Source organism: Anopheles ziemanni, chromosome 2 (assembly GCF_943734765.1).
Source record: "Anopheles ziemanni chromosome 2, idAnoZiCoDA_A2_x.2, whole genome shotgun sequence".
Classification (NCBI taxonomy): domain Eukaryota; kingdom Metazoa; phylum Arthropoda; class Insecta; order Diptera; family Culicidae; genus Anopheles; species Anopheles ziemanni.
The window spans coordinates 79,408,101-79,425,933 of record NC_080705.1 but is presented as its reverse complement, the minus strand read 5'-3'; the positions used below and the strand labels follow the sequence as shown (position 1 = coordinate 79,425,933).

Genomic DNA, 17,833 nt, shown 5'->3' with positions numbered 1-17,833 from the left:
GCCTATACAGCAAAACCTGCTTCACCGGAACGTGTCAAATTATGATTCGGTGTGGTTTCGGCCTCGGCACCCGGCCGACACTTCCCCCCCCACCGTCCGCATGCCGGCAGCCTGGGCCCATCTTCGCACGCGAAACTTTGCACGGAACGAAGATAATTTTGTCAGCACGAGCACACTTATTCAATGCCGATGCTGCTACTTGTCACCACTGGTGAACCGGCATGTCGAAACCAAATGCTACGAAAAGTTAGCGAGCGCGCTCGCTGGACGTTCCAGCAGCGGGGGGTGTCGGCGGTAGCACCATCGGTTGCGGAGTACGGACGAATTTCCCTCGAGTAGTTGTTAATTTTTTATTAACTTCTCGCCAAAGTTTCACCGAATCTCTGCCGTTGCTGTAAGACCAGCTGCAGCGGACGGGCCGGGGGTAGCGTGGTTTCTGTTGTCTTACGCTACCAATACCGATGGTAACCGTGGGGGTTTTCCCCCCCTCTCTATTGTGCGGTTTTCCCTTGGGGGGTCTTTCCGACAAACAACACATCCGTTCCGCCATAGGATGGAAGGGGAATTTAGCGCGCGGGTTGAGGACGCCTACTGGAAAACCTCAGGCACGAGGCCAAGGGACCACTTCGATACTTTGGTACGTGTGCCGGCACTTCTGCGAGCAGGATTTGCAGGAGATTAAGCGCGTGCGTAAGCGTGCAAAGTACGAAATATGGATGCTAATAATTTCCAAATCTACAATAATTCCTCACCCCTCACACGGACGGTTCAATGCATTCTGGAGCTGTAGCCATTTTTGGATTAGCGATTTTCTTTATGGTCGCCGTGGAAAGTCAAAGACCGTATGTTTGGTTGGCGCTGGTAGCTCATAAACCACCTAACACAAGCCGAAAAGAAGGGGTCCGGAAGAAAAGGCGTTTCCTAGATATGAGATTTATTCAAGTTGTGCGTGTGGTGTATTTGTAAAATCATCCCGGAAAGAATTTGGGAATCCTCATGGAGTTACTGATATTTTACCCCATTGGTATTGGCACTGATAAACTATGAAACTTAGGGAAATTAGCGAGATTTTGAGTTTTTAATTTTCCGGTTAATTTTTTTGGTTTGAGTTTATTTTTTAAATTTTCGAGCAAGTTCATTTGCTTTCAAAAATTGGAATAATTAAAAAACTTTATATTTTGATGGATTTTGTATTCATTTTTCATAAACATCTTTATGACTTTCATTAACATCTAATCATTTAATAAATGTTATAAGTTAAACAGATAACACCTCCCATAGTGCGTACCTCATCGCGCTGATTATCGCGATTTACTCAAAGTAACGACGGAATCTGAGCCCAGCTTTGCCTCGACGATGTGGCGGCGATATATTTCAGGCGCGTAGGGACATATTTTGAGTTAACGGTTACGAAAGGGGTAAATATTTAATTGATGCTTGCAGAGACGGTGCGATTTTCCTCATGCTGGAGGGCTGATGCTGGGTTTGAGAATATATTTTCAGCTGCTATGGTATTGTTCGGAGTTTAGTGTGTGATGATTCCCAGAAGAGATTTACAAAATTGTGTTTGCTCTTCAATTTCAATTAAGTAATTTATCTGGGATGACGGGTGAACTCATGGAAAGTGTGCTATTTATGATCCATATCAAACGGTAATGTGACGTGATACGTTCAACTTATCTCCAACATTTGTCAAATGAAGCGTGAGCTAGGAAATTGATAATAGTTTGGATGTAATGTTCAAGCACTATGCCGATTAACAAGCACACATACATCAACGCATCCAGGTCCTTAGATTCCATGGGCAATTGGAATAAAATTCCCATCGACTGACCCCGGAACGCCGCCTTTCGAGATGTAAACTGCTACGGCTCTTGTGTGTCCTTCATGCTGTTATTTATGAAGCCCTCTTGTTTATTAGTCCTATGGCCTATCATAAATTGTCCGTAACGGCATGGGCAAGCGTGCCATCGAAGCGACCGATAGTTGACCGTAAGAGTTTTTTAATGTGCCTCAATTATGGACAACGATTACTGCTTACGATATCTCACTCTTTATCTAAGACTTTTATGTTTTCTTCTCTCTTCCTTACGGATCCTTTGCAAGTTGAAGTGAAGCTATCTAGTAAGCAAATAAAAACATTTTTTAGGACTGTTTTTTACCTTCTTTGTGAAAATATTGAAGAGCTTTGAAAAAGTGATTTGTATGGTATTATGAAAGCCTTAAAGTAATAAATTATTGACAGTTACATCGTTTAAAAAATCGTCATATCCTCTAGTCGGTGTAGTTGAAAGTGGGTTACCCCCCCGGGGGTACACATAAATAAAAAGAGAATCCTCTCAAACCAACTGAACCGGGTCCGGAAAGTGTTGCTTGCGGTTCGTATGCCTTTCAACAAATTAATAAAATAACAACCCTGTTTCCATTTATCACCACCAAACCCACAAAAAGCGACGACGACAACTACAACAACGATGAAGTTCAACGCTGACCAAAGGAGCGTTTTCCCCGGTTCCGAGTTTGCGGTCGAACCGGCCATCCAGGGGAGTTGTGGCGGTATTCTGTGGTCGATTGAAAGCAAACTGGAACGGCTAGAGAAAGGTGACCGCCTCACCGTCCTTTTCAATGGCTAGCTGGCCGATTTTTGTATTCAAAAATACAACCCCACCGTGGGCCGGGGAGCTATGGAAAGATACGCAAGGATGAGCTGGAAATGATATCCTTGTATTTCCGTTATCCTTGCCTTTCCGCCATTGGCAAACATTGCGAACAACAGGACCTAGTTCTGTTCCACATCCGTATCGTATGCAGCTCCGACGGTGCTGAGTTTAAAATAGCGCGAAACCTAAAAAGACCAGCGTGTGCAGGGACGTGTAGGGACCATGTTTGTGGAAAATCCTCTGTTCCGAGTGCTCACTTTCTTTCGCTGCCACAGTAGGACCCGGTCCAGCTAGAGTCCTTTTAAAATTGAACTGCAACAGACTAGCCCCTTTTTTTGTGAGTTTGCAGCGGTTGCTGGATGTAACAATGACTGAAGGGCCGCTTGTAGCACATGGCCGAGTGTTGGCTTCACCGGAAGCGCCAACCGAAGTAGGAAAGTGGAAACTAACCATCGGCTCACCGACGACGGGCCTGGTTGGAGTAAAGCAAACCGCACAAAGTCATAATTAGTGGAACGCGACAGGCAAGTGGCTAACTGGTGTTCCGTGTTGGAACTGTGTCCTGTTTTTTTTGTCGCTCGGTTCTCGCCTTTCATTGCACTGCTCGCAGGACTCCGTTGTTTCCGTTTTCCGTCATTGTGGTGTGGAAGTGTGGAAAGGTAAATAAAGGGCGAAGAAGCAGCGGTGAACGATAGTGCAGTGAAAATACCACACTGGGATGACTGGGAAAACTACTGGCCGTTTTCGTTTAGGTTGAGCTGTTTAGCGTCCCTTCCGGGAGGCGGCAGAATTTGTTAAATGAAAGTATTTTTTTTGTTGTATATTTCCTTCGTCCAGCACTGTAAATCAATGTGGACGTAATTTATGCGTTTAATTTCTTATTAATGCATTTATTGCCGATTGTGGCAGGGTATGAAAGAAGGTGGTGGGTAGTTTTAAGTTAGAAGCAATTAATTAGATAGTTCCATTAATAATAAAAGACGATGCCGTACCTACAGCAAATAGTGTTTATCCAAACACAAAATTTTAATTAATTAAATATTCGGTGTTTTGGAAACATTTTCTCTGCTGAACAGACACCATATTTAGATTTTATCGTCGTCATCTGAAGGACATGGGGTCTATTGCAAGGGGAGCACGATTAATGGGAGAAGAAAAATTTCATATTGGATGCGAGCCATTCTTTTTAGAGGTTTGTGGTTAGGCTAGTCGTGAACTATGGACCATTTTAAAGGAGTATGTTACGAAGTTTCAACTTTTTCAGCATGTATGTGTCTTATATTTTAGGCGAAAAAATGGAATACAGCCGCAGTTTTCCTAGTATGTTGCACAGATGGATAAAAACCGCGAAAAGAAAAATAGGCTGACTGAAATGAGTTCATGGATCAGGGAGAGAGATTCTTATGTTAATAAATATTGTGGTTGGGAACTATTAAAGTATTTCTACATTGTATTTCTATTTTTAACGAAAATAATTTTGGTTTGATCTCGAAGATCTCGAAGAAAGCAAAGATTTTGTATTTTACCATTTGTATTATACCACTATTGATTTTGTATTTTACCAGTATTTTTTACCATTTGCAAAATGATCAGCTCTTTCGTACATCTGGTACCCTATAGAAAGGAATTTAATTTGTAAACTATATCTCCGATTTGTCACCGTTGAAAAAGGCCTTCCTCTTTGGAGTGAAGCATTTACTGTGGAGCGCTATTTTCGCTGCAAAACATAGAGGGTGCAAGGGTTGTTTTTATTGTACCTAAAAATAATAGCTTTTCTCAATTTAGTAGATAGAACGACATCCGCTGTCATTTTCCATTCATCTTAGTCAGCATTAGACAAAGTTTACGACGATGCAACAGCACTTTTTTTAGTGGTGACGGGATTGTTGTATTCGTAGGTTGAACTTGTGCGTGCTTGTCATACGTTTTACCATACCTTGGGGATGTTGCAGGAGCTGGCAAAAAGGATAACGAAAACATTAAACATAATTTAAAGTTAAACTTTTTGTGACGAATATTTATTGAAGGCGTATTTCATCAACCAGAATAATTACCACAAGTTTTTGATCGTGATTGCAAATGAACTTTCGGCTTTTCGTGGGGGGTGTGCTATTTCCCGGTGTGCCGGCCATTTGGATTTGATTTTGCACTTACTCCGCCATAAACGGGATGCGGTTGAGAGACTTTTTAGACTCCCCCTCAGATAATACTCACTATGCGAAAGCACGTACATTTCCCGGTATCGAATTTTTTCTTCCCTTTGTTTGAACGGGCTTCTGAGGAGTTGACTAAAATTGAATAAACTCATACCGTTCTCGTCGAATAAAAAAAGAGCGGAACGGAAGTAAAGTGAAAAAATAAAACTAACTCGAATCCGAAACGAAGCATTGCATTAGGGATAACGACAGTTTCCCGATTTTTATTTAATCTCGTACCGTACCGGAGTCGGTTTTCGCGGAGGCCGGAAATTCGGCTGCGGTTCTCCCAGTTGAAACTCCTCGCCATGGGTGAGTTCGCTTGTTTTCTTTCCACTGGTAGCAGATCTGCTGCCGAAGCTTCACTCCCGGCGCGCCTAGATTCAATTATCATATTCGTGATGATTGCCTACAGCTTCAGCCTAGCGTCGTTCCGGGCATTCCGAAGTCCATCGAATGGAACTGGCCCTTCGGAAAAGCCGGCTTCCGGACAGCAGTGGAGTGGGGAAGTGGTATGTTTCGCTTCCTTTTTCGGTCCCTGGTCGCCCGGTCAGCTCTTGCTGGCTAATTTGCGTTGCGAATGTATTCGGCTCGCGACGCAGTTTCGCATGCTCGGTTGGCGGCCGGTGGAGGGTAGCGGTTGCCATCGGGAGGTTTGGGTGGGTCGGAAAGTTTTAATTATAGCTCTCGCTGAGTGGAGGAAAAGTGGCGCGCAGGAGAAAGCTGGTTGCTAGCAATGCCTAAGGCCTAGTCTTCCGAGAACAACCTTAGACCCTCCGATTTGAAGTGGACAATCTTTGCCCAAGCGAAACAAGGAAACAGGGAAGGACGGTGGCGGGACGGCCTAGCTCATTCGTTTGCGTTTTCACTAAGGAAAACTATGCACGTTTATCACGGGCACGGGCTATCGACCGGGCGCAAATATTGGTGCGCGACGCCGCCACCGCTTCCGAGGACAACTCCGTGGAGCGTTACTCCCTTTTTCGGGATCCTTCAAGGAGCAGCCGAAACGCCGGATACGAAACGAATGACACGATCGGCCTTCTCTCTGCCACAGCGCGCCGTACGTGACCTGCAAGGGAATGTCTTATTTTTAATAAGTGACTACCGACCTACGGGGCTCCGTTCTCGACGAAAATTTCGCTCCGAAATGAAACGGGAACCTGGGTTGCTTCAGCCAGTTGACAGAGTTATCTTTTTCGTATCTTGCCGGTTTGCAGCGGAAGGCTGGAGTGGGTGGCCGCTCATCGTTAAGATGCGATCGGTATCGGGACATAAATTTCCGACAACGATTGGACAGCGGTGTGTGTTTGTGGCTGAAATGGTTATCCCTTTCCGTATCGTAGTGGGAATTGTTTGTATGAATATATGGTGACATTACTAGTATGGTAAACTTTCTTCATAGGAGAGTGAATAATAGAACATTCTTCGGATTGAAATGTTAATCAAGATAAATATGTACATTTCTCTTATGTTAAAATACATTTTACTTATGTTGATATCAAACAAAATCTAATAAATTAACCACCGATCGTATCTTTTCTTGTGACTAAGTGTTGTTTCTGTCATATTTCGTTTGTTTAATTGTCTCAAGAGCTACCTAAATCTAAAATGTATAAAATCGATTTTACTCGTAGTCGCGAAAGTGAAGCGATAAACATCAAAACCATGCTGAAGTGTGTCTGAATTCGTTTCTAGTTTGGGGCGGTATTTTATTGGACGTTTTCTACCGTAGTTTACCTTCACAGCGGTTTGTTGATCTACCTTTCGAAATTTACCTCTCGAAAGGATAGAGAATTGCACGGAGAACTACATATAGAACAGCACCCGGTGTGCAATTGGCAGATAGTTTGTTCGCCCTCGCCTCGTCCATCCGTTCAGCATCACTCCGCCCCTCAAGGTACAGGACGTTGTCCATCAGTGCAGTTGCGCGGTCGAGTATCGTGTTCCGGGACCGGGAACGATGGCTGGAAAACCAGGCCATCGACTGAAGAAGCGATTCGACACACATCTACCCAACTTCACTTCACCGTCGTCCATCAGTCGTTCCGGGCGGCCGGCACGGTCCCGGGTGGAAGCGGTGCAGGAAGTTTATTGATGCTAACTGATTTTACAACCTGGCCGGGTGGTTGAGTGTTCACTTCCAGCGTGCTTTGCGTGGCGGCCTTGTTTGCTCGCGATTGCCATCCACGGACAGACGTTACGTATCCGACCGATCACCGTCACGTGGTCATTAAATTGATCCGGAACATTCGCCGACTGGACGTGTGTTGGACCACTGCACTGGGGCCATTAGGAACGTGGGACTCTGGGTAGAATATCGGGTGAAGTTTTATAGCCGTGCGAGCCATTTGTAAATGATCGAAATTAGTTAAATGTTCCATCTCCGGAGGGATGAAATTAATTACCTCTCGAGTGGCTATATTTTGTTTTGTCGACTTTCGGCGCAGCCATGAATTCATACACCCGGTAACGAGGAACTGATTTGACAAGGACTACCTGGAAAGTGGAAGGAATTTAGTGTCATTGAGTGAACGGGAATGAGTTGAAGAGTGACTCAAGTTGAGTTGGCTGTGTTGATGTTTATAAATGAGACAATTTTGATGCGTTTCAAATAGGAGAAAAAGTAGCATAGTGAATTAATTTCTTATATGCTTTGATCGGGTTAAAACTGTGACTAAAAATATAACTGGCAATATCGTAATGTCAAAATTTGATTAAAAACTTTGCTTAGCAAAACATTTGCCTTTCATAGCAATTATTTTCCTTTCAAAGTAAGCAATATTTACATAATAGGGTTGGTCAAGACGATATAGAAAAGGTCCTTAGCAGGTGCCAAAGATATGTAAGAACTTTGATGTAGGTTGTTTTCAATAGTTTATGCTTATCTTCTCGCAGGTCCATCGACCGAGGAGGGCAATGCAGCGGCATCGAACGGTGGTGGCAATGAGCAGCTTCAGCAGCAACTCACCGTCAAGCCGGTGGCGGTGGCGGCCTCGGGCACGGCTACGGTGGTCACCAGCGGCACCACAACGATGGTTACCTCGGCCAGCGGCGGAGCCGGTACGCTCCTAAGTGGGCTGGAGAAGTCCGGCGTCACCATCTCGGCCGAAGCGTCCCGCGCGTTGCAGTCGCACGCGATCCAGATTGCCCAATCGCAGGTGGTGACGGCGGGCACGAGCCCTGCCACGGTCACCGTGGCAACCTCGCAGCAGCATCAGCACCAACAACAGCAGCTCCATCATCCCCAGCAACAGCAGCAGCAGCATAGTAACATCATTCTGGTGCGCGGATCGCGATCGGAAAACGGACAGATCATCCTCCAGAACACGCACGAGCTGCTGAGTCTGCTCAGTGACGAGGACAAACCGATATTTCTGCAGCACCAGCGACTGACCACGGCCAGCTCGACGGCGGTGACGGGCAAGGCGCAGCTCACGAAAGCGCTGACAGAGTCGGGAGGTACCACCGCCGGAAGCACGATCCTGTTTCAGCCAACCATCAAGAGCACCGCCCTGGATGGAAGCGGAAGCAGCACGATTCTGCTGCAGTCTTCCGATGGGCTGAAGAAAGGTACCACGCTCGACGTGAGCACGGCATCGGGCGCGGGTGGTGGTGGTGGTCCGATATTCCTGCAGCAGCGACTCAGCAAGAATGGCACGGAAGGACCGATCCTGCTGCGCACCCTCAAACGCCTCGACAAATCACAGTCGATCCTGGTGATACGAAACGCCACGACGGCCAACACGGTGGCGAATACGGTAGGTAATACGACCGGAGGCCTCTCGGTATCCACAGCCGGTGGAGCAACGCTAGCGAAGGTGAAACCGATCGCAACACCGACGACAACGGTCGTTACCGTGACGGCGGCTCCGGTTGGTTCCGTGGGCGGTGCGGCGTCAGCGGCAGCGGCGGTGGTGCGGAAGGCAGCGGAAGAAGCCGAGGAGAAGAAGGAGACAACGGTGACGGTGACGAAGGTCCAGCAAAAGACAAGCAATATGCCGTTGGGAACAGGTAAGTGAAATAGACATTTATTTAACTCCATTGATCCTAAGAAATGTCATGCTATACTCGATGTTTTCTTTCGTGATTCATTTGTAATCTCAGACGTCAAAAGATATTGACTAAGGATATGTATTCTGAACTGGGTAGAATGTCTTTAAATGGAAGTGTCTTTATAGATGTCTATACATTTATTGCACAATGCATATTACCGGTCTAATTTGGGACATTTTATAACAATGGGTATTTGGGAACTCGTTTCAAATAAACATCTCTTTGTTTCCGAAACATTATTTAAAATCAAATTAACTCGTCATCGGAATCATATTCTTCTGACTCAGTCATATCGTCCATGGTGACATCTCTTTTCTGTAGTGGACCTTGTATTTCTTCGTACAATTGTTTGTAAATGTCTCTATACGATTGTATTCTGGCATCTATAGTGTATCTAGTTGTCGCTACAAGCCGCTTTATAAATTCAACAAGATTCTTGGTACCGGTTAGCTTTGATTGCTCAAACATCATTTTCAAATGTAACGGTGTACGTTGTTCGGGTACGCTCTCGTCGAGATATTTCTCAACAATAAACTGCCCTGATGGATAATAATAATTCGTAATTGCTCGCTCTAGCATTGTTCTACCTTGTGCATCGACCGTGCGCAGACAGTCTACCGGTACCGGTCGTTCTATTAAATAAAGAAACATGTCCTTCTCATTCTTACCATCAAATAGTTGAAAACCTTTGTACCGTAGGTCTCTTGCTTCAGCGACGGAAATGTCAATCGCGTTCATTCCGGTTCGCTGGCACGTTTCCAGAACGTCGAATTGTTTCTGTTCGATGAGATATTTTGCGGTATTGACACAGCAAAACTCAACAGTGACGTGCAGTAACGTTAGACCTTCTTCGTCAGTCGCATGAAGGTTGGAGGATTGATCGATCAGGTATTTCAAAGGCCCCGCAGATCGTTGATCATAACTGTAGTGTTTGAATCCGTACCAAGCGGTTGCTTTGAGGATTGCAAAAATCAACTCATTGTCAACTTTTAAACCTAACGCACTTATTATGTATCTTGTTGTTGGAATATTACTGGAACAAACCGACACGCATAGAAGTTCCAAAATATATCGATGTATGGAAGCAATATCTTGAATTGGAAACGCTTCGTAATACTTCACTTCGAAGTTTCCAGCAGGTGTTTCATCTTGAACATATTCAATGTTTTGTTCCATGTTAATGACTTCAATGTTTTCGTTTGCACATAGCCTGTCAAAAAGGGTTTTGAATAAACTGTTGTTGTGCGATGAGATGCTCTTTGATGAAAGTGAAAACAAATCGCTTGAATCAATCGTTGGTACAATAAATCCCCTTTGGATCAAAAGATAGTTAAGTACGTTAACGCTCTGATAGCCGAATGCAATTTGGATTGTTTCTTCGGAATTATTTTCCAGCATCGAATAATGGTCTTTAGAACTCATCAGCAAATGCTCTAACAACAACGCCGCATCCTGTTGCACACAATATGTTATTGGTGTTACTGTCATTGGGCTGAGTGGCGAAATTGTGAATTCTGAGTTTAAATCTAGTTTTTTAATATTGATTAAATTATTCGACACTGTCTGAGGAACTTCAAGAATATACTGGGTCGTGGATCTGCTGAACTTAAATCTCATGAAAAGTTCTTCGTAGTTTGCTGCATTTTCCATCGTTTCTTTAGGATCATCTTGGATTATTTGTTTGATAACGATCGTACTACTCAAGCTAGCTCCTCGTCTTATTAATTCACATATGGCGCATTGATTATCGATCATGAATGCATAATCCAGTGCACTCCACCCAAGCAGATCATCTTTGCTATCAATGACGGTTTGACCAAGGTCCGTTAAAGCGTTTCCCCACACAACCCACGCCGGTTTGTTATGAATGTATCTCTCTCGAAATACCATGAGGTGTGTTACTGTCCTACCACCCGCATCTTTCTCCTGGGCTAGTTGTGGATCGGACTGCAAATGGTTCGCCAACTCTAAAAAAGAACCGTTTGCGGCAACTATGTGGATGGTTTTGTTGCCAGCGTCACGAATTAACATCCTATTAAAGCAATCTCTCATCTCTGGTTTGCTAAAATCCCAAAATCCGTCTGAAACCAGACCGGGCTGAATTGATTTGTCGCGGTATGGTCTGTTTCGGTTCATAAAGTATGCTACAAAATATTCCGCGAATATCTGGTGTATGAACAAAGGCTTATCGTCTCCAGCCACTCCTTCGATAAGGCCGGACTTATTCGATCCCCGTTTGATTGTTTCCATATACTCGAGGGCTTCTGCTCGTTCTCGATCAAATAGCAATGCATTTACTATAGCTGGATCGAATATTACAAAGAGTGCCAACATGCCGTGCATCCGGAAGATGTGTTGTGTTAAACCAGCCGCATTTTCTACCGCGGGTGCTGTTATACGAGCGACATCAAGAGCGTGCGGTTTTTCCAGGTTTGCAATGTACAGCTTATCCTTGATGAAGCTCTCGATCATATTCAATTTTTCGAAATGCTCATCAACTTTCAGCAAAATCTTCACTGCTATAGTGAAATTGGTAAAATTAACGCAATCCTCAATCAAAGGGCGACACGTGCGCAGGGCCAACCTGATGAACAATGGGGCGTTTTTAAACTCCCACAAATAGTTCTTTATGATGATTTCCAAACTAAAAAGGAAAAATTTTGCCTGATCTGGATCGCATCGTGCATAGGCGGAGACTTTTTTCGCGAGGAATCCATGGACAGCTAGTAACCGATCTTGTTCTGAAAACGGTTTCATTTGGTAAAACTTTGCGTTTTTTTGAAAGACAGATTCAAACTCCTTTTTTAAATCGTACGGCCTACTGGAGAGGTACACATGGGCAATACCCTTAAAGCGAGAAATTTGGCTGATCAGATTATATACGACACCTTTGTAGGTAGGGACAATTTCATCAAATCCATCGAAAAGAATAATCAGCTTTGTTTCGTTGAACTTTTTCTGAAACAACCTAAGTTCGATCACTTGAAGGGCAGTGAGCTGCACTTTTTTAGCTCTTTCTTCATCTAATACAACAAATCCATCGACAATATTCAAAAGGACCGCGCATTGTTTCGCCTGGTTCCGTTGTTCGTCCGTTTTCTTGATCGTTTGAGTGTTAATGTTTTCAACAAAAAGCGCCAGATGTATCATTTCGAATAAGATACGCAACGCTTCCACAGGCCCCACGGTGGTTGTCGATTCCAAAATATTCTTGAAGTCGGTTGAATAGTCAATTGACTTGAAACGAATTATCCACCAAGAATCTTCTTGAGACTGGAGATACCAACCCAGCCAGATTAGATAAGTGGATTTGCCAAAACCAGCCTCATCTAAAAGAATGTGTACGTTTGTTTTGTTTTTCTTATCCGAAAACCCTGGAATGTCACTTATTTGTCGTTTCTGGTGGTATGCCAAAACATCGTCTATTGCTTTCACTTCAAAAGTCTCGTTCGTTAAGGATTTGTGAATATTTTTGGAAAAGTCTATAAAAGTCATTGTTTCGCCCTCATCAAAATACTTTTGGTCAACGACTGTTCGGAAAACACCTAATAATGCCTTGGTTGGCCACGCAAACGGTTTTTCTTCCTCGTATGGGGTGATATCTCTTTGAATGTACCACGTTTTAATCTTCTCATACAGTGTAACTAACGGACTGGGAGCATTACAAATCTGTTCTAGTGTTTCCAACATCTCAAGCAGTAGCAAAACATCATCACTGTCGTGAACTATGTCTTCTAAAGCAATGGTTGTTCCAAAGATTTGTAGCGAATCGTGTTTCTTGAGTATTTCCTTCTTCGATGCTTCGGTCAGGTTCTTTAAAGTGAATAATTCAGAAGCTTCAGGAGGATTTGCATTTGGAATTTTGTTGATCAAAATAATTTTTGTATCAGTAGTATTCCATTCCTCTATTTTGCTTTTTTCTTTTTCGCTAAAATTATACCCTGAACCATCTGCCTTAGTACTGCATGCAATCACAATTAACAACGGTGTTTCAATGGATGTCAGAATGTGCTCAACAGATTGTTTCTTTTTGTAATAGATTTTATTGTCAACAAAGAGTATTTCGATACTTTTGATCGTAAAAAGTTTGATGAGTTGAGCCACAAGTACTAAACTATACTTGGCATCGAAAGGACTATTAAATTCAAAGATTTTCTCCTGCACGACGTCAGATTCAATGAAGTTGCACAACGAGGATGACGACAGGGACTCGGGGTCAAAGGATAGCTTACAGTTGTCCAGATTGATTGAGTTCTGGTAGCTTTTGGATATAGTTTTAAGTTCCAGAAAGCGGAAAATGAGACTAATTTTTTCAAATAGCTCTTTTACTTCAGTCTCAACTATCTTCTGCGTAGATTGATTTTTCATCCAGTCAAATACGACTTGTGTCATTTTTTGATTTGCAATGCTTTTTTCATAAGCTCCTAGCTGTTCTAACTGTAATTCGTGTTCTATCATTGTCTTCCAGCAATTCATTATGATGCTACTTAGGTTATTTTCATGTGGAGAGTCACAAACCAGAATGAACTTATCGAAAAACTCCTTTATGACACTCTCTGTTACATCCGGTTCGGGAAGTGCTTGTTTAGCAGACATGGTGGGTAATTTAACAAAATTATCTGAAACCAGTATTCCTTTCTTTTTTATATCATCTTTAACCGATAGACTACTGTCTTTTTGTGTCTCCATGAGCATCTTGTACTCTTTTTCAAAAACTTCTCTAAACTTTACGACATTAGTTGTCGCTGCAGTGTTGAAAAAATCGTCTTTAACGTGGTACACCCTTTCCCCTTTCCCTGTGTAAACACCACCTACTAACGTTTTCACTAATGCGGTTCTATACTTTGCAAAAAGTGGGTTCTTCAACTCTACTTTGGTCTGTTTGTAGACACATTCGGCGAGCAGTTTGGTAAGGCGACCACAATCAGAACATTCCTTTAAAAGTTCGTTGATTTGTTGAAACTTATCACTCTTCAAATTGGCAAGGTTAAATCGATAACATTTGGCTTTCATCATTTTGAATATGTTGTAGATGTCGGTATCGCATGGTGCTTCTTGGTCGAGTACGTCGGAAACTGACGTTTCGAGGCTGGCATTGGTGCATATCACGAGCTTTTCGATGACACCAGGATCTCTTTGTTCTTGTTCGAGGAACGATGTGAAATATTTGGCGATCGTGTAAGGCGCATCCTGTGATTTGGTCGTTAAGTCGTTCCATGATATGTTTTTCTCAGGACTTTTATGTTTGGCTTGAATACACAGTTTATATTTATCCTGTTTGAACGTGTAGCGAAATACTATGTCGTCAAATTTTCCAGCCGCGGGATCTTCGGAGGAAATCTCACATATGAACTTCGGGTCTTTCTTCATAAATATACTGGCTTGAATTAACACAAATTGCGCTAGTTTCAGTTGGTAGGATACGCCATGGAGCGATGCTTTCAGACCCGTTGCTTGATATGTTTCTTGAAGATTTGTACCGGAAGCTACCGCCGATGTTGATGCATTCACTTTCGATCGTTTAGTTGGTTGGACACTTCCACCCGTTTTGGGGGTAGCGGGTCGTTTGGCCATCATGTCTTTCTTCCGAAGTAAGTTTTATCTACTGAAGCTCTCTGTAAAATTTACCTTAAGAAACCACAAAACATTGGTTTGTAAATGACTGTGTTTGTGCTTGACATCCTAGTTTTATAATAACGTGTTTCCATTAATATCACTCAATCACGAAGAACTACAAATATTCACACTGTTCTGTTACTTACTCACCGACTAACGCAGTGTCCTGTCATGGTTTATTTCAACAATTTCACACTAAAACTTTATTTGAATTCACTTCAAAAGTGTTTGTTTCGTTTGATTCATGTTTTATGTTGAAGTATTTTTGCCACACGTTTTAGATAACGAAATGAATGGTTTTTAGCGCTTAGAGTTTTTTTTCGAACTAGCGTTATTAATCGATTGCATCATGCCAAGAGCAACAACTGAACTGTTCGATTTCATTCGAATGAAGACTGTAACTGAGCATGGTTGATGGGCTATATATCTTATCAGCAAATAGGCTGGTAATGTTTGTAGTTTGATGAACAGAGAGGTATTATGTTTGGTAAGAAGTGTAACGTACCAGCTCATATGGCTTATCTAATCTTCCCTTTGAATTGAAAAAATGAAAAATATTGAAAGCAAACATGATAAGGACAGTTTGAACACATCATGTTGGTGATGATGAGTTCGTTTATGAAAATAAAACCAAAACAAAAGTTACCAATGCCTCAGCATATGTGTACGGTGCTTCTAGCATTCGCATGCATTGCTCACAAGTAGTAAATGTTGTGAAATTCAATCTTTACTTGAAAAGTCTTGAACAAGTGACAGAAATCTTATGGTCAAAGAAAAGATCAATCAATAGCAAGAACAGAAGAGAAAATTTGTCGTAACAGCAGAATCGCAAGTGCAAAGGTCAATTGGTACCGTTTGGTCAAAGTTTTCACCAGCCGAAAACGCCAGAGTGATGATATATTTTACGGACGATGTTGAAAAATAATATCAAAATATTGCATCTTCGGTTAGTTTCTACTTGTCGTCCATGAGCCGTACGAGCCCCAGACGGTTGGAATGGTAGATTGTGTTAGTGGCGGTTGGCTTCGAGAAGCCGACTCCCTGAACTTGCATGGACACCAAAAGAACATGGAATGATCATTCAGCGTTTTTTGAGTCTCCGTTGAATCTTATGTTGCTGGAAAAGGGACTTTAAAGCTTTGAAATCTACTGGAAATATTTTTTTCGACCAAAGCTGTGGTTTAGATGACACTGGTTAAAAATGTTCGTCTTGTAATCTTTGATTAAAACACAGTTGATTTAATAATTCTTTTATTTTACCACAAAGATTCAAAGCACTTTTTTCGAAAGGAGGGAAAATAACAATATTTTAAATGTGGAAAAAAGTAGAGGGCTAAAAAGTAGAATATTATTTGAATAAACACTCTGATGGCTCTAGGGAGATACATCGCTACGTTTGGTCGACAAACGTGCACGATTCTTTAGTCAGCCTTCTCACGTATGAGCACAAAATCCTACTTTATCAATTTTTGAGCGTAAACCATGGCTAGGCAGAGGAAATTGAATTACCATTCACCATCCTGTGGTGAGGCCAGTAAGCATACGTACATACACACACACACACAGCGAACCGATACTCCGTGCTCGCGCCTGTGACCTTCGAATCGATTCCGGATCGGCCGATTTCCACACCCGATCCGATGGAGACCGGTCGCTCCATCTGTGCCGGAATAGACATCATCAGCATCGCCATCACAATAATCTTCATCATCGTTGGTGTCATTATCGACACCATCATCGATGCTGGCACCAATCACTAGCTCCCAGCCTGGTGCTCCTTTCACGTTCGTTCGCTCGAGGGGAGGACTCCAGTCAATTGGTTTTATTCCTTTCCTTCGCTCCGACGTTCGGTGGGTGGGTGGCTTATGTTATCGTTGTGCTCCTTTATGCTTTCATTCCTGGTTTCGCCTCGAGGTTCTTTTTTCTCACCCACAAGCGACAGTAGCTTCAAGTGGAAAAGTCCTGTCCGACACTTCTTTCGCTGGTTCGCTGGGTGTGAATTTGGCGCGCTAATGAATTAACTTGTCTAAATAAGAAATAATTAGTACATGTGCGCCCGTCGTCAGACGGAACTCGTTCGTGTCCTTCGCTGCACCACACGAGGGACTCCGCTGTGGAAAGGCAAGAACTTGGCCCGTTCTTGGCGAACGTGTGACGGTGGCGTGCAGCGACTTTACGCCGTGGCTTCGATTGCAATCTTGCTTTTCCCTCTGGGAGGGAAAGGATTCAATTTGCGGCCTGCCATTTCCCAGTACGGCCAATCAATAATTAATTCAATTCCGTTCACTTCCCGACGGGCCATGGTTTGTAGTATCGTTTGTAGACAGTATATTCATGTAGCTGGTGTTTTTTCTGAGCCTGTTTTGTTGGCGTGCAAAGCGATTTTGTTTCCACAATCAATTTGCTTTGATGTGTAGAACTCCAAAGCGTTTGTAGATTTCCAATTATAATTTTGTTACTAGTAAATATTTTAGGGAGCTTATTGTAGATATACTTTCAACCACTCTTCCCAAAGCAACTCTTTGATTAGTATTCCTCTAACTTAACCTGTTCTGATTGCAATCGTTTGAGAAGGTATCCTTCCGCTACTTAGTTTGTGACGTGCCTCAATGGAGCATTTTTCTTGAAACATAGCGAGTTTTCATCCCAACTTGTCAACATGTTGACCTGCAGTTAATTTACGATCATCTGCACTACTTCACCCAGGACGTCTCTTCTAGGCGTGCAGGCCCTGACATGGACCTTTCGTCACTTATCTGTCAGACCCTGTCATCACTCATCAGCAAACGACCGACGCATCTTTTCAGCTTAATCTCCACCCCGGGATCGTTTTCTCTCGCATCTGGCAGTTGGTTTATTTTTTGTTACAACCATCCCCGTTCAACGTAAAGTGGGTTTTCATGAAGACATTCCTGGAACAATGAAGCAATTTAAACCTTTTCATCGTCGGAAGCCCTTCCGCCAGTCAAACACTTGGTTGCCTGCGTCTGCCAGCTTCCAGGGCAAGTGCTGACAAATTTTCTTTCCACCAACCCGACCGGCTTTTTCGCAAAAGATTCTTCCTTTCCTAAGCTTTCCAGCGGTTGTTGCTAAATCCCGGTGTAGGTTTTAGGTTTCATGTTGTAACACTTGCCTCGGTTCACTTTTCGCATTCTGTTTGCACTGGAAAGGTTAGGGTTCGTACGTTCGAGCGACGAAAGCTGGTTGGGGTTAGTTCGGTTGATGATGATGCAATCCGGCGTGTTGGGTCAACATCGAAGGCAATCGTCATCCGACCTGCTCCATCGCACTCGGAACGCCTTCATT

General features: G+C 43.2%; 1 protein-coding gene across 1 annotated transcript in view; it reads left to right on the top strand.

Moving 5' to 3' along the window:
• Positions 1–5,163: 5,163 nt before the first annotated feature.
• The window catches only part of LOC131294456 (uncharacterized), a 112,590-nt gene continuing 99,920 nt past the window's right edge, over positions 5,164–17,833 (top strand). The window contains exons 1-2 of the mRNA XM_058322503.1: positions 5,164–5,167; positions 7,754–8,869. Coding sequence (XP_058178486.1) covers positions 5,164–5,167; positions 7,754–8,869 — 1,120 coding nt within the window. The remainder of the gene's footprint in view (positions 5,168–7,753; positions 8,870–17,833) is intronic.